The sequence below is a fragment of the Zychaea mexicana genome, assembly GCF_025766255.1.
Source record: "Zychaea mexicana strain RSA 1403 chromosome Unknown BDB00scaffold_33, whole genome shotgun sequence".
NCBI lineage: Eukaryota > Fungi > Mucoromycota > Mucoromycetes > Mucorales > Lichtheimiaceae > Zychaea > Zychaea mexicana.
Window position 1 is genome coordinate 191,802 of NW_026516696.1, and position 22,993 is coordinate 214,794.

The 22,993-nt window shown below is 42.5% G+C and overlaps 7 protein-coding genes across 7 annotated transcripts; 5 read left to right on the plus strand and 2 right to left on the minus strand.

The window, feature by feature from the left end:
• Positions 1–300: 300 nt before the first annotated feature.
• On the plus strand, positions 301–1,889 carry BDB00DRAFT_763061 (S-adenosyl-L-methionine-dependent methyltransferase; the record flags this gene model as incomplete). Its single annotated transcript, XM_053119375.1, has 3 exons — positions 301–1,352; positions 1,445–1,648; positions 1,727–1,889. The coding sequence occupies 3 exons, from the start codon at positions 301–303 to the stop codon at positions 1,887–1,889; spliced, it is 1,419 nt and encodes a 472-aa protein (XP_052980055.1).
• A 470-nt stretch (positions 1,890–2,359) lies between these two features.
• Positions 2,360–4,406, plus strand: BDB00DRAFT_956528 (ATP synthase subunit alpha; the record flags this gene model as incomplete). The annotated part of the gene is made up of 4 exons (XM_053129655.1): positions 2,360–2,524; positions 2,624–2,854; positions 2,987–3,786; positions 3,857–4,406. Exons 1-4 carry the CDS (start codon positions 2,462–2,464, stop codon positions 4,404–4,406), a joined length of 1,644 nt encoding a protein of 547 aa, XP_052980056.1. The 5' UTR covers positions 2,360–2,461.
• Positions 4,407–10,838: 6,432 nt separating this feature from the next.
• BDB00DRAFT_787687 (transmembrane amino acid transporter protein-domain-containing protein) lies at positions 10,839–12,678 on the plus strand (the record flags this gene model as incomplete). The annotated part of the gene is made up of 4 exons (XM_053120721.1): positions 10,839–11,274; positions 11,391–11,485; positions 11,594–12,033; positions 12,270–12,678. The coding sequence occupies 4 exons, from the start codon at positions 10,839–10,841 to the stop codon at positions 12,676–12,678; spliced, it is 1,380 nt and encodes a 459-aa protein (XP_052980057.1).
• Positions 12,679–13,019: 341 nt separating this feature from the next.
• BDB00DRAFT_872036 (uncharacterized protein) lies at positions 13,020–13,373 on the minus strand (the record flags this gene model as incomplete). Its single annotated transcript, XM_053126906.1, has 2 exons — positions 13,020–13,186; positions 13,277–13,373. 2 exons carry the CDS (start codon positions 13,371–13,373, stop codon positions 13,020–13,022), a joined length of 264 nt encoding a protein of 87 aa, XP_052980058.1.
• Positions 13,374–14,075: 702 nt separating this feature from the next.
• BDB00DRAFT_928730 (uncharacterized protein) lies at positions 14,076–15,561 on the plus strand. Its single transcript, XM_053128936.1, has 4 exons — positions 14,076–14,800; positions 14,941–15,033; positions 15,215–15,274; positions 15,394–15,561. Exons 1-4 carry the CDS (start codon positions 14,486–14,488, stop codon positions 15,523–15,525), a joined length of 600 nt encoding a protein of 199 aa, XP_052980059.1. The 5' UTR covers positions 14,076–14,485; the 3' UTR covers positions 15,526–15,561.
• Positions 15,562–17,978: 2,417 nt separating this feature from the next.
• Positions 17,979–18,560, plus strand: BDB00DRAFT_821636 (uncharacterized protein). The gene has a single exon (XM_053123407.1). It carries the CDS (start codon positions 18,251–18,253, stop codon positions 18,413–18,415), a length of 165 nt encoding a protein of 54 aa, XP_052980060.1. The 5' UTR covers positions 17,979–18,250; the 3' UTR covers positions 18,416–18,560.
• A 2,168-nt stretch (positions 18,561–20,728) lies between these two features.
• Positions 20,729–22,892, minus strand: BDB00DRAFT_821638 (S-adenosyl-L-methionine-dependent methyltransferase). Its single transcript, XM_053123408.1, has 6 exons — positions 22,376–22,892; positions 22,258–22,289; positions 22,066–22,150; positions 21,486–21,804; positions 21,271–21,387; positions 20,729–21,187 (listed from the first exon to the last, which is right to left on the minus strand). The coding sequence occupies exons 1-6, from the start codon at positions 22,796–22,798 to the stop codon at positions 20,973–20,975; spliced, it is 1,191 nt and encodes a 396-aa protein (XP_052980061.1). The 5' UTR covers positions 22,799–22,892; the 3' UTR covers positions 20,729–20,972.
• Between the last annotated feature and the right edge of the window lie 101 nt (positions 22,893–22,993).

Genomic DNA, 22,993 nt, shown 5'->3' on the forward strand with positions numbered 1-22,993 from the left:
AAAGATACTTTGTGGCCTTGCATGCACTTGGCACTGCACGGTCGTTTGGCAGGAAACGGGATGCGCTCCTTGAAAAGATAAAGTTTTTTTTTAGTGTTGCACACGCATAGCCAAATCGAAAGGATACAAGACCCGAAAAATTTGGCGGAAACGAGGAAACGTCGCCTTTCTTTTCCCTTTGGTCCAGTCAAACAAAAAAATAAAGGGTAACTTTATCTTTTCTTATTAAAAACGAGTCTTTAGCAATGGTAGTCATCAGATGGCGATAGTGCTAACGGTTGGAGATTGCAACTTGTGTAGATGGGTGCTGAAAATTACAAGCCCACTTCCTGGGCCGCCATCCAGAATGCCACGTTACCGGCTCAAGGTGCTGGCAATCAGACCTTTGACAATCGCGTGTTCTTTGGCGTTGCCATTGGTGTCCCTGCATATATTAGCTACACGCTGGGACTCCCCTTTTGGTTCTTTTTAGTTTTGGCTGTCGTTATGTTTTTGCCCATCCTGGCCTGCACTCTTTACTTGACTTCGCGTTTCGCGTCGCGCTATCGCAACCGCGTCGAGCTTCCTGGCAAGCCTATTGAAGAATACATCACCATCCATGACCCCGAACTCAAGGCATCTTACTATGGTCGCAACAAAATCCCCATGGAGCTCTTTTTCGAGTCGTACTTTGAAGGCAAGATTGATTTCAACGGCGATCCTCTTGAGATTATGGAAGCCCGACACGACTGGGCTGCTTTCCAGTTCACCCTTGGCCAGTTCAAGTTCTTTTTGACCCAGTGGTTGCCCGAGACCTTCTGGCACTCGCGTGAGCAGGACGAGAACCAGGTCCGTGATCACTATGACCGTGGCGACGATTTTTATGAAGGCTTCTTGGGTCCCTTGATGGTCTACACCAGCGGTATCATTTCTGACAAGAACAAGCGCGAGACGCTCGAGGAACTTCAAGAAAACAAGATGCGTTTGATTTGCGAAAAGGTTCACCTGAAGGAAGGCGAGAAGCACTTGGACATTGGCTGTGGCTGGGGTACTTTGACCGGTTTCGCCTCCAAGCACTACGGCAGTGAGTCCACTGGCGTCAGCTTGTCGCGTAACCAGGTTCAATACGGTAACAAGAAGTTTGAGGAACAGGGCATCGCCGACAAGGCCAAGCTTGTTTGCATGGATTTCCGCAACTTCCCCTCTGGTGCCAAGTATGACAAGATCACTTGTGTTGAGATGGCTGAGCATGTCGGTATCCGTCGTTTCCAGACTTTCTTGCATGATGTCCGTGAACTTTTGGATGATGATGGCATGTTCTACATGCAGGTCGCTGGTCTCCGTGCTACATGGCAATACGAAGATTTCATCTGGTATGTATTCTGTCTGCCCCTGACTTTTAACTGTGTGCTGCATCAAGTTTTATCTCTCTAACTCGGGGGCAATGCTTCCTCTGTTTTAATAGGGGTCTTTTCATGGCCAAGTACATTTTCCCTGGCGCTGATGCTTCTACTCCTCTTAACTGGTACATCAACCAGCTTGAGACTGCTGGCTTCGAAATCCACAACGTCGATACCGTTGGTGTCCATTATTCCGCTACTTTGGAGCGATGGTACCACAACTGGAATAAGAACAAGGAGCCTTTGCGCGCCAAATATGGTGACAAGATGTAAGTTATATTATTTCTTTCTATTTTATGTGCTTGTTATTGTATCGTCAATCGTTTGCTAATACTGTGTACATACAGTGTTCGTGTTTGGGAAATCTTCCTCTCATGGTCCACCATCGTCGCTCGCCAAGGTGGCGCTACTTGCTTCCAGATCGTGGCCAACAAGAACCGCAACGACTTTGACCGTGCCGCTCTTATCTGCAACCGCACTAACCCTTCTACCTGGGCTAAGCAGCAATAATGTGCTCTGTACAAAAATAAAAAAAAGTATATCTTGATTAAGTCTGTAACCCTGGCTATGATGTTGTTTGGACAAGGTTGTTGCTGGGTTGCCCACACTTGGATACCCCACAGTGTACCTTGGTTTTGGATCGTAAGACCTAAGGGGAAGGGTGTTGAGCTGTTGATAAGCTCACATATGGAACTGTTATATGACAGAATTGTCGCGTGATGCTGTGGAACCTCATGGCTCGTTACTATCCGCTGCTACATATGGAAGAGAGAGGGGTAACTCTGCATACAGCCTTGCAAGAAGATTAGTAAAATATGAATGCTTCAATGCTTATTGACGCTACGAAAGTGAAGTATAATAAAAAAAGATTATATATGCAACGCGTTGTGATGTGATGGAAGGTGAGCCGTCAAAATTTAAAGTGTCAAGGGATCTGTGCTGTAACTGCGCAGACAGGAAACCACCGCACCCTGGCGCGATTCACAGTCACATCATAAACACTTCCGCATAGAGGATTTTTTCTGGTCACTGAGAAAAAACAACCACCCCTCTTCATTCAGCGCCCAACCCCGTGCTTCATCATGTTGAGAAACGCTGCCCGTCTTGCACGCCCTACTTTGGCCACCTTTGCCAAGGCTCCGGCTGTGAGTAATTTCTAACCACTCGACAATGCACGAAACAAAGAACCATTATCGAAAATCAAACAGACTTTAACGAAAAATTCAACATTTTTGTATAATTAGATGCGCATCAATGCTGCTGGTGCCGCCACTGCCTTGAGAAACTATGCCACTGCCAAGCCCTCGACCTCTGAAGTGTCGTCCGTTCTTGAGCAGCGCATTCTCGGCGCCTCTGCTGAGGCTGACCTCCAGGAAACCGGTCGTGTCCTGTCCATTGGTGACGGTATTGCCCGTGTTTACGGTTTGAAGAACTGCCAGGCCGAAGAAATGGTTGAATTCTCGAGCGGACTGAAGGTAAACAAAACGAAGGAAAATAATGGGAGGGGACATGCTCTCATCACAAGAAGGGAGAACAAAAAGTAGAGATATTCTATTAACACTTTGGGATTGCCCGTGTTTTTGGTGTTGTCTTGACAACGACGATAGGGTATGGCCCTCAACTTGGAAGCCGACAACGTCGGTATTGTCGTTTTCGGTAACGATCGTTTGATCAAGGAAGGTGACACCGTCAAGCGTACTGGTGCCATTGTCGACGTTCCCGTCGGCCCTGGCGTCTTGGGTCGTGTTGTCGATGCCCTTGGTAACCCCATTGACGGTAAGGGTCCTTTGGACACCGTTGGCCGTTCGCGTGTCCAGGTCAAGGCTCCTGGCATTTTGCCCCGTCACTCTGTCAACGAGCCCATGCAGACTGGTATCAAGTCTGTCGACTCCATGGTCCCCATCGGTCGTGGTCAGCGTGAATTGATCATTGGTGATCGTCAGACTGGTAAGACCGCCGTCGCTTTGGAAGCCATCCTTAACCAGAAGAACTGGAACAACGGCAGCGATGAGGCCAAGAAGCTCTACTGTATCTACGTTGCCGTGGGTCAGAAGCGTTCGACTGTTGCTCAGCTCGTCAGCACCCTTGAGGAGAACGATGCCATGAAGTACACCGTCGTCGTTGCTGCCACCGCCTCTGAAGCTGCTCCCCTTCAGTACTTGGCTCCTTTCTCCGGTGCCGCCTTTGGTGAATGGTTCCGTGACAACGGCCGCCACTCTTTGATCATCTACGACGATTTGTCCAAGCAGGCTGTTGCCTACCGTCAGATGTCCCTTTTGCTTCGTCGTCCTCCTGGTCGTGAAGCTTACCCTGGTGATGTCTTCTACCTCCACTCCCGTCTTTTGGAGCGTGCTGCCAAGATGAACAAGAGCTTCGGTTACGGTTCGATGACCGCCTTGCCCATCATGTAAGCACACATCTATGGCATGAATCATCAGAAAATAAGGAGAAAGACTAACTCTTGAGCAATCATCTAGTGAAACCCAGGGTGGTGATGTGTCCGCTTACATTCCTACCAACGTCATTTCCATCACTGACGGTCAGATCTTCTTGGAAGCCGAACTCTTCTTCAAGGGTATCCGTCCCGCCATTAACGTCGGTTTGTCCGTCTCGCGTGTCGGTTCCGCTGCCCAGACCAAGGCCATGAAGCAGGTCGCTGGTTCGCTCAAGCTTTTCTTGGCCCAGTACCGTGAAGTCGCCGCCTTCGCCCAGTTCGGTTCTGATTTGGATTCCTCCACCCAGTTCTTGTTGAACCGTGGTGCCCGTCTTACCGAATTGTTGAAGCAGCCCCAATACTCCCCCTTGTCGATCGAGGTCCAGGTCCCCATCGTCTTCGCCGGTGTCAACGGTTTCTTGGATAAGATCCCCGTCAACAAGGTCGTCGAATGGGAAAAGGACTTTATTCGCCACTGCCAGTCTGAGCACAAGGCTGTTCTTGACGAAATCCGCACCCAGGGTGTCCTCTCCAAGGACCTTGAGGCCAAGCTCCGTGACGTTTGCGAGAACCACGTCAAGGCCTTCGTGTAAAATGTTTGAACATTCCATGTCATAATTAGAAATTGTTGAAAAAGAAAAAACTGCTTAAATAATAACTTCGGGCCTATTTCATGCGCGTGCATTTATCAAACTTGCTTTTTTATTTTGTGTTGTGGCGCCATCTGATCCGTTGTGATGGATGCAAAAGTACTGTATAGATAGGCCGCAGATATACAAAGAGCTCCACAGTGTATGTAAACGAAGTGTGACAAGTTTGAGTAGATGTATGTGGACGATACACCGGGGGACAGCCTGCACGTTGAAATGACAGGTTTTGCTGCATGATTGTTGTCGACCAAAAGCCCCTCCCTCTTAACCTGACTCGCGTTCTTTTTCTCTATCTCTCCAAGTTAAAGCCCACGTTGTGCTGTATTTCAACATTGTTTGCTTTGCCCGTGTCCCAATGTGTGTGTGATTTAACCTTGCAGGCAGTGTGCACAGCCTAGTTATGTTTAATGACCAATGAAGCTCGCGTGAGCAGAACCTTTTCTGTGCAAGATCAATAATCGAGACGATGAGGCCTCACACGCATTGTAAAAACAGAGTGAATAGGGAGGGCGAGTCCACATGAAACTGTCCTTCAAGAATGCGACTCTGATCCACCTTCAGAAGAGTATATAGCACGTACAAGCAAGGTTGCTAGTCTTATGGATGCTTTGAGAGTTACCCGTCCATACTTTAGAAAACGAGTCTTTTTTCATCTGCGGAGCAGGTCCTACAAAAGATGTTGTATATAATCTCATGGGCTATGCGTAACTGTATCTGCAGTCGCAGGGGCAGCCATCTTTGACTGTTCCGTATGCTTTCATGCACCCGTTTTGGATAGCCTAGACCTTCTGTAACTTTAGTGTCGAGTAAAAGAAAAAACGCGTCTTTTTATACTTTAACAAGTCGAGACATTCCATGAGAGCCGTGTAGAAAGACGAGACTAGTGTGTACGTGTAGCCTGGCGTGTGCACATTGCAAAGGGGAATGTCAGGTTGATTGCAATCCCAGTGACTCGTGAGATGGCAGACCCATTGCCTAGTGTGCTTGTCGGTGTAACCTGGCATGGTCTGGATGGACACGTGACGCTGTCAACTCTTAATTGGGTTCAGCTGACCACATGTAAAAGCATCGCGTAGATATAAATTCTGCTGCCTCACTTTCTCTCTCTTTCACTCACACACATACACACGCGCTCTCTCTCTCTCTCTCTCTTTCTCTCTCAAAACACTCCTACAAAATGAAGGTAATCACCGAGTTGAATCGCAGCAAGAAGTTTACTGGCACCGTCACTTTTAAAGCAACATCGGATGGCCACGGAAAGGTGAATAAGGCGGTCACTTCGGTGAAAAGCAAGAAGAAGAACAGTGGCAACGCGCAGCAGCAGCAACAACAACGACAACAACAGCGTCTCATTGACAACCAGGTCAAGGCGATGAACGACGACTTCCAGCAATCACTTGCTGCCGACAAAGATGTGGGCGTGATCGGCTTGCTGGTCGACTTGAAGGGGTACTTGGAGAATCAAGAAGACGCGTCTTGATTGCTCTTCTTCCCTTCGCCTCTCTCTCTCTCTCCTTCTTTTCTTCTTCCCATGTAGCATTCTTTTAGTATTTCAAGTAAAAAAACCCCAGCATTGCGCTGTATAAAAACAAAAAACATGTCTTTTTCTTCTGCTGGGTTTTGGACGTCTGTCCAAGTATGTCTTTCTTTTCTTTCATGCCTTCCCTTACAAGCAGCACTGTCCTGTTAGAAGTGCTACGAACAGCATGCTTTATGTTGATTAGTTGAGCCATTAGTTGAACATACATGCTTCGATGGTAGACGTGGATCTAGCATTAGCACGAGCTGTAACCACTTGCATAATAAAGTGGAGCTGTGTGTACTATAGTGTTTATCCGCTACCGCAAGCAGTCGACCATACTGCCACTGTAATCTATAACATGATCTTCAGCGCAGCACGCATCTTCATCGACAATAATGCATACAGCACTTTCAACCAAAGTCATGACACTGCTCTTCAATGGAAAACACAAAGATGATATGTCTCGACGCGTATTAAAAAAGAGAAATGTGTAAAGCGCTAGTAGTCCGCAGAAGTGCCTGATCATCACTGGCTATGAAAAAAAGACAATGATGGCATAGCCCGCCACTTTGAACGCTATATCGAGAACCTTATCGTCGATACATTTGTATATAAATAATCATATATAGCCTGATTATAAAAAAAAGCTGCTAATGTGAATGGGTGGAGGGGTGAAAGCTGTGCGCAGTACTTGAAGATTTGGCGAAGTCAGTCATTGGAAGAGGAACCGCATTTCTGTGGATATCAAGTCGTCTTCTGCAGAGCTGATACAATAGACATTGCAAGTGTAAGTTTTTGTTAATGCCTCAAAATATTTGAACCATACATTAAGCTATCAAATACTAATTAAACTGTTTTCCAGAAAGCTATCATAGAGGTAATATTCCGACAAAAGGCTACTTTATGTTATGAGGCGGTCTGTATAATTATTTACATCATGGGGCGGCTAAAGAGGTCTTGTTTTTGATGCATGGCTCACAAAAAAGCTTATATTGGCTGTAGGTGGGGCATGGTTTTTTATTCTACAGGCTGTGAGAGGGGCATGGTTTTTTATTCTCTAGGCTGTGAGAGGGGCATGGTTTTTTATTCTCTAGGCTGTGAGAGGGGCATGGTTTTTTATTCTCTAGGCTGTGAGAGGGGCATGGTTTTTTATTCTCTAGGCTGTAGCCGGGGCATGGTTTTTTATTCTCTAGGCTGTGAGTGGGGCATGGTTTTTTATTCTCTAGGCTGTAGCCGGGGCATGGTTTTTTATTCTCTAGGCTGTGAGTGGGGCATGGTTTTTATTCTATAGGTTGTAGGCGGGGCATGGTTTATTATTCTATAGGCTGTAGGCGGGGCATGGTTTTTATTCTATAGGCTGTAGATGGGGCATGTTTTTTATTTTGCAAGCTGTAGACGGGGCATGTTTTTTCATTTTGCAGGCTGTAGACGGGGCATGTTTTTCATTTTGCAGGCTGTAGACGGGGCATGTTTTTCATTCTACAAGCTGTAGACGGGGCATGGTTTTTTATTCTCTAGGCTGTGAGAGGGGCATGGTTTTTATTCTATAGGCTGTGAGAGGGGCATGGTTTTTTATTCTCTAGGCTGTGAGAGGGGCATGGTTTTTTATTCTATAGGCTGTAGCCGGGGCATGGTTTTTTATTCTCTAGGCTGTGAGTGGGGCATGGTTTTATTCTACAGGCTGTGAGAGGGGCATGGTTTTTATTTTGCAGGCTGTAGGTGGGGCATGGTTTTTATTCTATAGGCTGTAGATGGGGCATGTTTTTTATTTTGCAAGCTGTAGACGGGGCATGGTTTTTATTCTATAGGCTGTAGGCGGGGCATGGTTTTTATTCTATAGGCTGTGAGAGGGGCATGGTTTTTATTCTACAGGCTGTGAGAAGGGCATGGTTTTTATTTTATAAGCTGTAGACATTTTCTTGGGCTATTTATGGGCAGGGCGTTTTTTTACATTACTACAGCACTAGACGCGGATGCTGACTGGTGAAAGCCTCCCTCGCTCAATCCAAGCTTCTGATCCCAGGTTGACTTTGCCTAGCGCACCCCTATCGACAAAAAGCGACAAGAGCCAAACCTCAATGCAAGAACCATTCTGCTTTCACTGTTTGACATTGAGAATCACAGCAAAACAGCAAGCAAATCATTTCCAAATGTGTATGTCGTGCAGTCCTTGTTTTCTTCTCTTCATCAAGATGTTGCTATTTTGTATGTAGCTAATGATACCCATGACATAGACAGCAGATTCTGAAATCTTGGAACTTCAATATATACGTCAAGTATCGGTATGAGATGATACTGTTACGTACTTCTCAAATATATATATACATTACAGAAACATTTATCGACGATCGGCAGAAAGCACCCTATTTTCTTCTTTCCTTTTGCCAATTTGCATTAAGCTAACTTGTTTTGAACTTTTACTTTGACAGATAAAATATGACTTCTTTGCTGAGTTGGGTATTAGCGAGTATGAGGTGTCCAAGATAGGAAGTTTTCGAGGTTCCTGCAATCCTCAGGTTAAAATAGTAGTAATAGGCGCTTCTTTGTGTCCTTCGATGAGTAAGCGAGTATGTTCAGTCCGTGTAAGTTGTTGATTTTCAATGATATGATATTTGACTTGATTGGGTCTCCTTCAACCGAAATATAAGCTCTATGTAGAAGACAGGCAGCACCGTTTGTAGAGAAAACACATGTGCCTTCCTATTGTAGTGGTACGAGAAATGTAAGTCTTTGGCTCATCTTACAAATCTTTTAACAATTTCTGGTAACCTTTAAACAAATTATAGAGAGCTGTATTGTATACACAATAAAGTGAGTCATTTAAACCCATTTTTCTTTTGTTGCTTGGACCTTGATGTATTTACTACAGCTTTAATTAAGGGTTCTTCTCGTCAAGAAGTTGGATCGCACACACATAAAAACGGTTACAAGCCGAGACAACAAAGTAAACCTGGCTTTTGATGGAATGACAGTGTACATCGAAGACAAAATTATATATATAGATGAAACTTTGATAGTGCGCAACGTACTCCTCTTACATTTTTGTTTATATTGTTGAACCAGACGATGATGGAAGTGTACGTGTTGAGTTTGCGTTATTGTATATTTAGAAAAGAGATACAAACACATATCTGAGTTTATGTCATAGATATAAACAGCCCCATAAAATAAAGAGGCATACAGTAGTGTTTACTGTTATTGTTTATCAAGAGACCTTGTTGTGACAGGAGCGGCCCTCGTTGTTCTACTGCGTAGCGACATGCATCCCGTGTTTGCTCGTGACAGGCCCCTGACTGGTGTAACACGCTAGGATAACAGAGAAGTAAGCATTGACTATGTACTATGTTAGCATGACTAATTGCGAATTTGCAATTTATACGTAAGAGCGAAATAATATGAGGCCTTTTTTAACCTGTCTCTGCTAAATTAGGTCATATAATAGTATCTCGAAAGCAAATACGTGTTTTTCAGCTTAGCAATAAACAAGACCATGAGCGAACTACATTATTACATTCTAAGTATATATAATTGTACCAGCGAAACAAGTCCTGCTTTTTACATGATTCGAAAACAGTCAAGAAGATGCTGTATATTTATGCCACCACGTCGTACTACAGATGGAAAATCATTAATTGACATTGTACACATCTATCATCTCGTGCAAATAAATCAAAGTTTTTTTTTGCACCTCCTCAACAAATAGTGATTACAGTCAAAAAAAAAGAATCCATGTGTATGATACAGTGGTATCACTCCAAGACAAGGTTGAATCTGAAATATATAATTTCGGGCAATAATGGGTGATACAAGGAAAGCAGATGGACGGTTACAGGTGAAAATTTGAGCGCACCAGTACAATTTCTTCTCGAATGCCGATAATCACGTCAGATGTCATGATGCAGGGAGATCACGCGCGCGATTTCAGCTCTCACAGGGCATCGCTATCGTCGCCCACGTCTTTCTAACCGGATGCATACCGTGAAACGGCACGATGCATCACCGGTCTTTAATTCTCCACATAACAATAAAAGCACAGTAAAATGATACTATTGATTGTTGCATTCCAAAAAGCTCAAGTAGTTTATAAAATAACCGGGCACCATAATGATGCAGTGTTCAAGTTTATATTCTAATATATACAATCCAGTCAATATACAACAAATAATCGTTTTTTCTGGGGTGAAGAGCAAAAAGAAGCAAGTCCTGTGACCTTTTACAGCACATTGCAATGTAAAGCCAAGCAGAAAGAAAAAACATGGGATCTAATCATGGATGGAAATCCCTTATAGTGAGCTACTGTGCGACTGTTTCCACAACAACGACAATAACACATCCTATAAAAAAGCGATGGCAACAGCATAAGATCACGATAGTTACTTGTATATAATGCTACATAAAAGAAAATAGTAATAGAGTTTTTAGAAGGGCTGCATTCATTATTCTTCTTGACGCACTGAATTCTAATTGGTCCTTGATGCATGCTTTTCAACCAAATGAGTCATTTTTCACACCATATATACTGTGTTATCTCTTTTCATATAGTGATAAGTACAGAAAGACAAAATGCAGTTTGTGGCTGTTGTATATATCAACTATAAAGTTAGCCCTGCATAGTGAGACGAGGAAAATAAAAGAGTGTGATCATATGCACAGGTCTCTCTCTCTATGTTGGCTTTGCATTGAGCTGTTCGCAGTTGTCGTCATTTTGGTCGTCGGATGCAGCCCGATGCCTTTAAAATCGCGGTGTTCAATTCGCGGGGTGTGGGTTTAATTTCGTTTATCTCTTTTTCTCTTTCTCTACACCTCCCTCCTCTCCCCCACCCTTCTCTACGACTCTTTGTACTTTTTTTTTCATGCCTCTGTACGGCAGCACTCCAGCAACTACTACTACTACTACGCCGACGTTACCGCCAGATCATGAAGCCTTAACACCAGAAGTAACACTGATAAAAGCTCAACAGGACCTTTATCAAGCAGCACGACCAGGTTACGGCACACGGAATAGACTTGAGATATCGTTCAACCTTGTCAATGCAACTGTGGGTGCTGGTATTATTGGCATCCCATTCGCAATCTATCATGCCGGCTTTATCTTTGGCATTGCTGTCTCGGTGCTTGTCGCTATCATCTCACAGCTTGGCCTGTACATGCTCATTATGGCCGGCCGTCGGGTGGAGATATACAAATACGCTGATTTGACCGAATACTTGATGGGACGGTCAGGATACTACTTTCTCAATATCACTCTACTCGTACAGTCGGTCGGAATCACCATTAGTTATTTTATCTGTAAGTGGCCCACTTGTCTCTTGCTTTTTGTTTGGCACTGGTAAAAAAACAAGTTGTCGACTTGTCTGATAAACATAATTTTCTATTATTGATGTCATGGTATTGTACGTTTCTAGTAATGGGAGATACCTTGCCGGTTTTGATAAACCTGTATTTCCCAGGCTATAATCTCAGTCGTGAACTCATTGTATGCCTCATCTCATTATTCCTTGTAAGTGTCTTCTTCATTGTAGAAACACCCCAAAGGAGAAAAAAAAATACTTGCGAAACCAGTGTGCATGTACTGCGTAGTCATTTTCTCACACTATTAATGTAATAGGTTTTCCCACTAAATCTTCCACGATCGATCGGGGCACTTGCACGATGGTCGGTGATTTCAGTCTTGTGCATCCCTGTCATTATTCTTGTCATTCTTATACGAGCACCTGTGTACATACCTGACGACTATGTCATGCCCATCACCTGGACAGGTCCTGACGTATTTGGCGCCCTTGGCATCATCGCCTTTGCGTTTGCGTGCCCACACGTGGCCTTCAATAATTACTTATCTCAGCGGAACCAGTCTTCACGGGCATGGTATTGGACGACGGTCACCGCCACTGTTATGAGCTGGACCGTCACGATCATGTTTGCTTTGGTCGGATATCTCTCTTTTGGTGACAAGGTCTACTCCAATCTGTTTCTCAACTTTGCACCAGATGACGGAATTATCAATATTGGGCGCTTTGCGCTTGGATTTAGCATGATTCTTACGATCCCGTGAGTGTATTTCTTTGCTTAATCATCAATGCGCGTGTGAGGCGGACGGGAAGGGAGGTTAGGGTCTTTAGATGGAATGCGCCCTAAAAAGCCAAAAGAAAAAAGATGGTGGAGAGATGTGGTATCTCTTTTTTTTTTTTGTACGGGCATAAGGGGGAGGTGGGGTTGGAGTTGCTTGGTGTGCAGAATAATTATGCTGATTTTGCATGCAATGTGCCTTTTCTGGGTATATATAGAATGGGGTTCTATCCAACACGCGAGTGTACCCAAAAGTTGATCGGACTGGAAACAGCTGACCGTCACCCGAGCAAACTCGAGCATTTCGTGGTCACCGTTGTCGTTTTTGGCACATTGCTGTACTTCGGTATTACCGTGCAGAGTCTCGGCAAGGTCTACGCTCTTGTTGGGGGCTTTGCAGCAACGACTCTCGCCTACATTATTCCCGGCGCCGCCTATCTGTTTGCCGGCCGCCGCTCGTCTCTTCTGTTGAACAAGCAATTGACAGAAGACGAAGCTGATACCTTGATTGATTCCCCTTCCAAGCATATCTATCCAATCATACTTGACATTGCAGCAGGTCTGCTCATTATCTGGGGCCTATTCGTCATGGTCGTTTCTACCACCGGCGTCTTTACTACGTCGTAGAATGCTAATCACTCTTTCAATTTCGACCTCTCCTTGCCCAACCACCCCCGCTTCTTCTTCATCACTTTGCTCAACAGGCCCCACATCACCAGGATCGATACGCCACCAATAGCTTACAATCCAAACATTCATGCGTTCCTCACCTTTCATAGTCAACATTTCTCTGACGTGTACATAGTTTTCCAACTTTTTCCTTCTTTTATCTTGTTAGCATATACTCACTACAAACTCACAAACGAATCAACCACACACATACACATACATTCTATAATTCATAAACACACGCAACCACAATAACCGATTTCTATACACAAAACACGCGGGAATCTCTTTTATTATTGTTATTGCTTTGACTTTTTATCGTGCTCGTCGGCCTTCTTCTCCATTTCCGACAACTTTTCGCGTGCCTCGGGGGAAATAGGCGATGGATGCTTTTCCTTGTTTGCTTCTTCGTCTCGAATCTTGCCAACGTGCTTTTTCGCCACCTTATGGGAACCGTCGTCTTTGTCTGCATCATATTTAACAACACGGAGCATTGTGTCAGTAACAAGTCGCCATCACCACGTGCGGCACTGCAATGTTTGGGCATAGATTTTACCGGATCGCACACAGGTAGTTTGATACAAAGACCGGCGCGAAATGCTGGCGAACGGTCGCAGTACGTTGGTTGTTGTTGTTGTGATAGCTGGACGCATTACGTTTTTCCTTCAATGAGAGAAGACAGAATAGAAAAGTAGAAGAGAAAAGAAAAGAAGAAGAAAAGCGGCAATGGAGAGAAAGAAATACAGAAATTGCCCGAGGAAGTTATTAGCTATATTTTTCTGGAGCAGAAATTCACGCTAATGCAATCGAAACGTGATGTCGCACTGATGTCATCGGATTAAAACAGATATACCAGGCAATCATTAGCTTTTTCTGCTGCTATACGTATTATTGTTTGCAAAAAAATTGGACACTTACTTTGCTTTCGCAGGGACGCTTACTAGACGCTTGCATATCCAATATTATTTTTTCTTAGTGTCGTCGCCGTCGTCGTAGTTTCCCAACTCCATAGTCCAGTTTCACATAGAATCTGCTTTCTCGCTCGTTGGATCCTTAATGGAAAGTTCTCCGACTGGTATTATCCAGCGATCAGATAGATAATTCTCTTTCGCCGAGTCCGATAATGTTCCCTACCAGAGTGCACTACTGTACGGGTCAATCCGTGACATTACATGCATACAGTATAACATAAACAGAAAGAGCTGAAATCAATTTTTTTTTCTCCTTTCTTCATATATATAAATACAATATAAATCTATTCACACTTTTGACTTTGTCTGGAAAAACCCAAATGTGATTGTGACAATTTTTTGGGGGATAAAAATAGACTAACTTTCAAAATACTTGAAGGAATATGTCATTGCACTGTAGAAATGTAATGTTATGTACTTTGTCACTCCAGCAACAATAGGGCTGTCACTGACCCCTAATACTGCTGGGCTACCGTCCATCAATTACTTATTGACAATGACCTTGCTTCTCACCCCAGTCTCGTTATCATCAAGTTTTTTGGATTCTTTGCTCACTGACAATAGCGGTCGAAAAAACAGGTCGCAGGGAAGTAGAGGAACAATGAGTGAAAAGATACTAACAACTTTCTATTTTGGGAGCGCCACAACATGAACGAGCGGCATGATTTACGTACTTGTTTTCGAGCAATTTCACATAGGAAGAAGACTGTATAAAGAGATCCGTTGTTCAGGTCAACAGCTTGAAAAGTAAACTCTACCCTCTCACTCCACCCAGCCTCTCCTCCAATTCTACGATGTGGACGGAGCGCCAGGTGCAAGAACACGAACATTGGTTTCAAACCCTGTTCATCATTCTGGCTTTTTATTTTATCTTGTACATCCTCTTTCGCGCCGTATTCCATGTCACCCTTTTTCAACGCACAACAGAAACAATAAAAACAACGATGCCATTGTTCGTTCCCGCGACCTCCTCTACTGCGCCTAATACCGGTATTTTAACATCAGCAGCAGCTTCTGAGCCGTCATCAGGAGCAGGTGGACCGTCTTCAGCGACTGGTGTTCAAAATAAAACAATAGAAGGAATTGAACCATTAAGAAGAACGGAAGAGGTAAAAAAAGGAGCTCCCCTTATTTCACCGGCTTTTGGTTTTTATGATGAAGAGAAATCGTTTGGGATAAACAGTATATCAGTGTATGGCTAGAGTTAACTCGAGTACTCGTCATTGTCCCTTCTTTTTATTACTGATAGCTTAAAGTAATTATTGAAACTCTCCGCAAACAGCGAGTGCACATTGATGAATTGTTTTGGGACCTGCGGAGCACGCTCATTGACCAACGCCAGGTAAGCATTTTTTTACCAGAAGCGATTGCAGTATCTGTGAGTGTTTCAGTCAATGGCTGCTACTGGTGGAGGGTGCTGAGTGGCGATGAGTTGTTTTTCAGCAGACAGGAATAAAGATACCAAAGTCACCATACTTTTTCATTCTAACTATACTGCGTGTATCCGTTACCCAAATGTACAGGAAATACATCGAGCACTGGTCGCTCTCGAAAGCCGACAGGCCGAATACCATCTAGCTCAAGTTTGTAATCTATAACATTTTGAGTAATATTTTCTTTAAGGGTCACAAGAAGAGCAAGAGTTTCTGGTGAGACTACATGGCTTTTTATCAACAGTTTGGATGATCTTGTTTTTTCTTAGCGACGTATACAAGAAGATGGAGTGGGAGAAATCAGAAGTGACAATATTTCCACGGAAGAAGAAGAACAAGAAAGGATGAAAAAGAAGTATCATAACTTCGTCGTCGACACTCCAAGAAGCGGAAAAAAGTAGTGATGGCAATGCTATGATAGTGACAGCAAGAAACAGGACGAATAAACCGACATAAACTAGTTGACTGTTTTTTTATATAGTCTCCAGCTTGTATTTCCTCTTTATACGTGTCTTTTTCTTTGAAATATTTGTAGTAACTTTTTTTGTGTTATAGCTACATGTTCTATCATACCGCAAAACAAAACATACCTCTATTTGTTGAACATGTACCCGATCTATAGCGGTAGTAGATTCTAGCAAAAAACCCGACAACAGAGAATGACAGATCTTTCTCTGCAACAATAGCGAATTAAACTAGTTGCTTACATTGTTTTAATTGTTCTGTTGATCAAGGGAAGTTGGGGTAAGGGGTATAAAAAGCACCAAAAAAAAGGGAGGATAAGCCGCAAATGATGAAATAAAGGCGTGTTGCTGTGTCCGTGTGTGTCTGTTTGGAGAAGATGAAGAATATCGGCATCAGCAAAGTGGTATTGCAAGAATAAAAGATATTTGCTGGAGCGTGGAAAAAAGGAGCGTTTGATGGTGTATATACGTCATAGATAATGAATAATAAGCCATTAAAGATGATAGCAATGCTGTACTGTTGTTAATACTATTACTATCACTAGTACCCTTTTCAAAAAATGCAATCATATCTCCTTATTTCCATATTTTCTCGGTTCAATGATGATATTTCTGTAAAACCACGTGTACCCCGAAATTTTGGTCAGTTCAGTTGGAACAAGATCAATGTTCATTGCCATGCACTTTCATGATCAAGCCCATTCGCCCATACATCACTTCCATCAAGTCAAATCAACCAAATTAATAATTTAAAAAAAGCTATCAATTTATTGTATTAGCGTACCGTTCCTTGGTACGTTCCAGCAGTTACCAAGGGGATCTTTACGAGTTCGAAGCTCTTCCGGCGTTATCATTGCCTTCTGTTTCGCGTTTGGTCCCGAAGTTGGCCTTGGATCTAGTCTAAGTGAGGCGAATGGGCGAGTTAAAAAAAACCCTTTTTCATGTATTTCTGTGTATGTATAAATGTTGAACTTATGATAGAGAAATTGTCATTGCGGAACCTGATTGATGTCCTGATTCTCCGGATACAACAATGCTTGAATTATATATTCGAGGTAGAAGTTCATTACGAAAAACTCAAGTTAAAGTTGTATGCAACGCTTCGATAAAAAAGAAAGCAGAAGTCTACTATCAGGTGTTTTAACTTTAGTTGTACGGAGCGCCTACTTCAAGAGATTACAAAGCAGGAAGTGTCTAAAATAGAGTTACACGGAACACTTGTTTTTATATTCCCCGCTGGCGCTTCCTCGCTGTTATGAGCTACATCTAGCATCAGGAAACCAAAAACGAGCTGGCGGGTATGTTCACGATAGAAATAATCGATGGATATGATGTTATTAGCTTTTAAAGATTTGGCCGAGAGCCGTTTGGGACACCGGATCATAGTGTTACGCGTTTGCCGTTGGCTGTCTCTGACAGCATTACCTTGGCGTATAAATTACAAAATAAAATGTGCATGATGTTATGTTGAGATATCCAGTCATAGGAAACAGTGATTTCTACAAATAACGAAGCATTTAAGTGGAGTGGCCCTAGGAGCTAAAGACGGCAGACGGGTTTACTTTGGATAAGCCATATACTTTTAGCAGAAATAGCTACATTAGTTTTTATGGTATTGCCAATATAAACGGATACAAAGTCTCGTTTTCAAGCGAGAAATGTATGTAAATACTCTTCATTCAAAGTGAAAAAGAATGCAACAGGTTATCATATGATACACTATTTATGCTGAAAACAAAAGTCATTAAAATCCTTGGTCGAAGCAAGTCATAGTACTCTATATCGGTTGCGAGCGAGCATTTGGTCCTTAGAACATCTACCTGCTACTGACGACATTATCGCGGTCATTGATGCTATGCATAGCAGTAAATACGGATACAAAGTACAGTAGGTAATGAAGTAAAGAAGATACAATTACCACAGGACAATGGATTTTTATTACAAGCTAACTACAACATTAATGCACAGTTGTATATAAATAGACTGCCATTCGGAGAAAAAACCTGCCTGGGAAACAACTTACAATCTTTCTTTCCTCTGCTCTTACAAACTATCAGTACCTTTTGCTGCTATTACATCAGCTTCCCCTTTAATCGACACCAAAACTACCGTCATCGACATGTGCTGTGCTCCTAGTAACAATCCAAGCAAACCATATCCAACCCGCTACCGTTTCTTGGAAGCATTCATCTTTGCTGTCTTTATACTGGCTATCGGTGCTGCTGCGAATCTACTGGCGGGAGAGCCGACATGAACACTCAAAAGAAACGCACCTATCTCCAATGTATAACGAGCTAAAAATTATAATACACTGTCTTCCTCACATATGTTTCATTTCTACATACTGTACAAATCAATAAATCTTGCCCTTAAAAACTTTTTACTCAACAGAAACAGTGTAGCCGTTGCACGGGTATCTTGTGATGAAATACATGTTCGCAACAATGGAGCAATATGTGCTGTGAAATTACTGATACACCCACGAGGATTCAACCCGTACTGACAACAGAATATAATTAGTTGAGGCATCTGGTGGCAGCACTGCACCATATACACCCTTCCCCACTCAAAAAAACAAGCATCAACAACAAAAGCCTTTTGTTTCCTTTGCGTCCGCTATTTCTGATTTGTCATTTTTCTTTTTCGTTAACTTTTCCGAATTATGTGCTGCCCAAGTAATCCTCCTGTCATACACCATCCATCCTCGCGATCCGGTGCTGGCTATTCAAGGGCGTGGTCGTGGTTTTATTTCTGCTTCATAGAAGCTCTTATATTTGTTGCTTTCATCATCGCCATTGGATCTGCTGCAACATTTCTCGCCTTCTGACAAAGTTTTTGTCAGCGACTTGGGAGTGCAGTAACAGCTTGCATGCTACAACAAGAAGAATGCTTTACAGTTTTCAAGAATAAAAAAAAAAGGCTTGCTAAAACTTTCTGTTTTACTAAACTGCATTTGTTGCATAATGCTGACCTTACCATATGTATAAAGTATGCTACGTGAAATTTCTATAATCTTCTCTTGTATGTTTGAGAATATTGCATTGTTGGGGTGGATTTCGGAGGATGGCATCAACACATGCGATTCATTGGTTATGCATGCGTGTGCTTTTATGATTGATGGCTATCAGTGCACATAGTTTTTTCCCCCAACAAGGAAACACGAAACAAAGAAAAGCCGCAACTTACCTTAGACTATTAAAAAAATTTGTATCGACCACTTATGAGATTATGAACTTCTACGCAAGTTTGTTCTCGAGTAGAAATTTTTTATTAACTCTCTTATATACAGTAGGACCCTTTGCTATATGAATACCAAGACATTGAAAGACTCAAGTACCGATTTGCTAGCTGACGACAAATGGCATCCGCAATTTTCAGTCGTCATTGTTGCCAAGAAAATACGCTGTAGTGCTGTGTATCTTTCTCCGAACAATGCGAGATTTCATCAGCATCATTGCTTACAATGAGTGTCTGTAATTAACAGCGAGGAACTTTCTTTTTATCCTCACATACTGTACAATGCAGCAAACAAAGAGAAATGTACATGTTTTTATATATGATCAGTGTTCCCGTTTACTATCGTCCGCATATATCACTCGTAACTGAATTTGTTCCTGATGACAGCGACAGCATTAAAAAAAAGGTCATTGTTTGTAACAGTAGTATATAACGGGAAGATGCTAATTTTATCAGACATTTAGTATGAGCAACGAATCTTAAAAGCCATTTTGACAACAGTATATTTCACTAATGGTCTCTTAAAAGAGCTATTGGCCGACTTTCCTCTATAAGATCTATACTTGTTGTTATCTTGTATTATTAGCGAACGAAGCTAATTATGTTGCATGAAAAGAGCTTACATAATGACTGTCATCAAGATAATGCACCATTGAAAATGGAGTAAGGAAAGTTAATAAAGAGCGATCAAAATTTCAAGGACCCTTATTGACTACAATTGAGCTAAAAGATATAAATACCCTCCATGACTCTTTACTGAAAATTTCATCCAATCTCCCCAAAGACCTTTCCACAACCAGCTTCTCTATCCATAAACACAGCAGAAATATATCCGTCACTATGCCAGGAACACACCCAGGAAACCTCGTCAGCAGCGTCCCTCCCCACTACCCGGGAAAGCGCGAAAGCGGCGCTCAACGTTAAGCAACACCATTCCCTATATTCCTTAGCTTAGCTCAACTACAACACGTTGCGTTCATGCATACATGAAGCCAAGAAGAACAAAGAAAAAAAATCAAGTACGGGCCAATCCACAGGGTAACGGCGTACCTTTTCGTCCGCGCACAATCCTAAAAAAAAAGAATTAAATGGTGTCAATCCATTTGTATTAAGAGCTATTAGGAGCAATGGTTATACTTTGATATACACAGCAATAAAACCCGTCAATATAAAGCAATCTTTTTGTCATTAGAGTTTTCAAACTCGTATAAACTTCTTCATTCCTTTCATAAATTATAGGGCCTATTAGTAGCTGTCAGTAAGTTGGCTACCACATTGCTTCTCATAATCAAAATCCCAAATGCATTCAAAGCATAAGGAACTCATGTATTTCGTTGGACTTGCTTCTTTCATTGCGTACGCTTTGATCCTATTACTGCTCAAGTTCCGTGTTACAGTTAATGTGGTGTCAATACTATGCAAAAGAGTAAAAATAAACACAAAGACTAGCCAACAATGAGCACTTTGTCTGATTTTGTAATGTAGTACTGTAGTAGCGAGCGGCAGTTGGTTTTCATTCAATAAAACGACAGTAATCCCAGGAAAATGTTTGTACGATAAATAGTTATGTCACATTAAATCCACTAATGGCTAAAATTTATATACTTATCGTTTGCTTTACTAAAACCATAGTTTATACACGTAAATATATATATTTGAAAGATTGTAATATTATTAAATCGCTCTAAAAATCTATGATAATGAGAGCTTACGAAGAAATATCATAGATTATACAAAAATAGATCCTACTTTTGAAAGAATAAACGGCTAACTTCTCTTACGAAAGCCACGCGTAATATGCATAGTAGGTTGTTGCACTTTTACCGATATGATAAAAAGATAATTTAGGAAATCATTAAATTCGTCATCGAGCGATAAATATCTTGTTTATACTTTCCATTCTTGTACTAGAAGTATTATAAGAAGTTTGTTAAAAAAAGATACTAGGAATAATAATACAGGGATGCAGGTGATTATATTATAAGATATATATAAGGTAAGGAAAGGCTGTGCTGTGCTATATGAGTGGATGTGCAATGAAGAAAGGTGTGCGTCTGTGTGTGCATGTAGAAAACTAACAAGAAAGGAGGAAGAACTTGGCTTTAAATACAACAAAAAACTGTGGGGTATTACTACGGGCTGTGCAATTATGAGTTGGATAACATAAAGGACGCAGGCACGCATACATACGAGTGCCAGTCGAGTCTGGTATGGTGTTTTACACATTGTGCACAAAACATTTCCACTCGTTGTTCGTATTCATCCTCATCTAATCCCATGAGCGGTGCAAAGTAAGGTGCCACTAGATCGAATGCTCGTAAAAGTATTGCCATCATTTCCTCACTTATTTTATCGTTCCGGTCTATGAGGATGGTTATGTAATAGAGGATTTTCGGTGAGTGGGTAAGACTTGATATTATCCAATAAACACAGAGCAGTCATTACCCAAATCAATCGATACTTCTCGATGATCTAAAACCTGGATGCCTTCGTTATCCAACACCTGGGGTATTTTAGGTGCCAAATCTAGATCCTTGTCAACACCATCCGCGATCTTTTTTACTATGAGCATAGATATATATATAAGATTAACTCAGGTGATTAATTTTTTTTTGTATATATCCACTGGAATAAAGAGAGCGAGTAGTAAAAAGACTGACGTGTTTCAGCAAATGAGTCGATCATGACAGAACCTTGTGGTTGGAAATGGGCTTCGTGAAAGTAGATAACGCCACCGGGCTTAAGAATACGGCGCATCTCGCGTAACAATTGTGCCCAGCAGGAGACCCCGAACCGAAAACCCAGGGCTCGACCATAGATCACATCAAAGCTATTTGCGGGGAAGGGAAGGGTGCCTTTGTTTAGCTCCACCGCATGGAACCGAATATTGGTGAGCATCATCAATTGGGGCGACGGAGAAAGATCAGCAGGCGTGTCAATACCAAAATATTGACATTCTGGATATTGTGCTGCCATGTCCTACATTAAGTGCGTATGGTTTTGTGCTTTGTGTGAGTGTATATTTTATAGAATGTGGGTAGTACGCACGATTGAAGGCCGCCACCACGCGGAAACATAAAATATTCATATTATCCCCGCCCGCGACAATTGTAATGCCACTCAGATGCCCATCCAATCGACGACAGAAGGAGAGCCAAGATTATGCATAAGATTTGTTTTTCCTTTCCTCCGCGCCCAAGCTCTCTTTCCCTCACAGCGTACACCCTTCAGTTGTCATACCATGATCCAAGGGCCATTTCCACAGCCGATCTCAGCTACTCGCGCTCCTGGCTTGAGTTTGGGTTGCACACTGGGTGCCACGTTCCTGTAACAAGAAGAAATAGAGTGATGGGTCAGCCTATGACGACAGTTTGCGATTAAATAGAGTGCCACCCTATCTTTTTCTTTTTTTTCTCGAATGATCACACATACTCGCCAAATATCCGCTTCAGAGCGAGGTGAGCCTGTCCACACAATCAGAAAGGAGATAGATAGTTAGAGAAGCAGTACATGGTATGTCTTTTATAGGAATAGTGGAAAATATGCTTACTGCAAAGAAGCGGTCTTCTGCATCCCAGTCTTGAGGAAGGTAGAAACTATCGGTATGTAATGCGTAATCATCAGGCCGCCTGACAAGTCCCGGCATTGTGCGTCTTCGCTGACTGGCTAAGGGTGGAGGTGCTGTTGCTGTTGGTATTGATGGCGCTACGGTGCTCTGATGTGGATAAGGATGTTGTGGTCGCATGGATCCATAACTGACAGCTCGTTGGGACGCTGCACTGTAAGTAGGTCGACTGTGTGATGAAGATGCTGACCGTTGGCGGGTGGGCGATGGTGGCTCTGCAGAATGATGACGGTATTTGACACTATTGTTGCTACTTTCACTGCTACTGTTGCTGTTGCTCAGATGTAGATCTCTTGGCGGTGGATGAAGGTGAGGGCTGTTTTTTCGCTTGGACTGACTGGCACCCATTATATCTGAAACAAGATGGACTAGAATACAGAAAATAAAAAGAACGAGAAGCAGAAAAAAAGAAAAAAGTACAAAAGAAAATGGATGATATGGGAGTATAATAATAGATAAAATAGCAGCGAATTTCGGTCCCGCGTTTAATATATTTTAAAATGAATAGCAAATCCAGCCAACTGGATGATCTGGTGTGTGACA

Coding starts and splice junctions, on each gene's coding strand:
- BDB00DRAFT_928730 (XM_053128936.1), top strand. CDS start 14,486: ATGTGGACGGAGCGCCAGGTGCAAGAACACGAACATTGGTTTCAAACC. Junction 15,034..15,214: donor CGCTCATTGACCAACGCCAG/GTAAGCATTTTT, acceptor CCAAATGTACAG/GAAATACATCGAGCACTGGT. Junction 15,275..15,393: donor CCGAATACCATCTAGCTCAA/GTTTGTAATCTA, acceptor GTTTTTTCTTAG/CGACGTATACAAGAAGATGG.
- BDB00DRAFT_821636 (XM_053123407.1), top strand. CDS start 18,251: ATGTGCTGCCCAAGTAATCCTCCTGTCATACACCATCCATCCTCGCGA.
- BDB00DRAFT_821638 (XM_053123408.1), bottom strand. CDS start 22,798: ATGGGTGCCAGTCAGTCCAAGCGAAAAAACAGCCCTCACCTTCATCCA. Junction 22,290..22,375: donor CAGAAGACCGCTTCTTTGCA/GTAAGCATATTT, acceptor TTGTGTGGACAG/GCTCACCTCGCTCTGAAGCG. Junction 21,805..22,065: donor GAAATGGCCCTTGGATCATG/GTATGACAACTG, acceptor CACTTAATGTAG/GACATGGCAGCACAATATCC.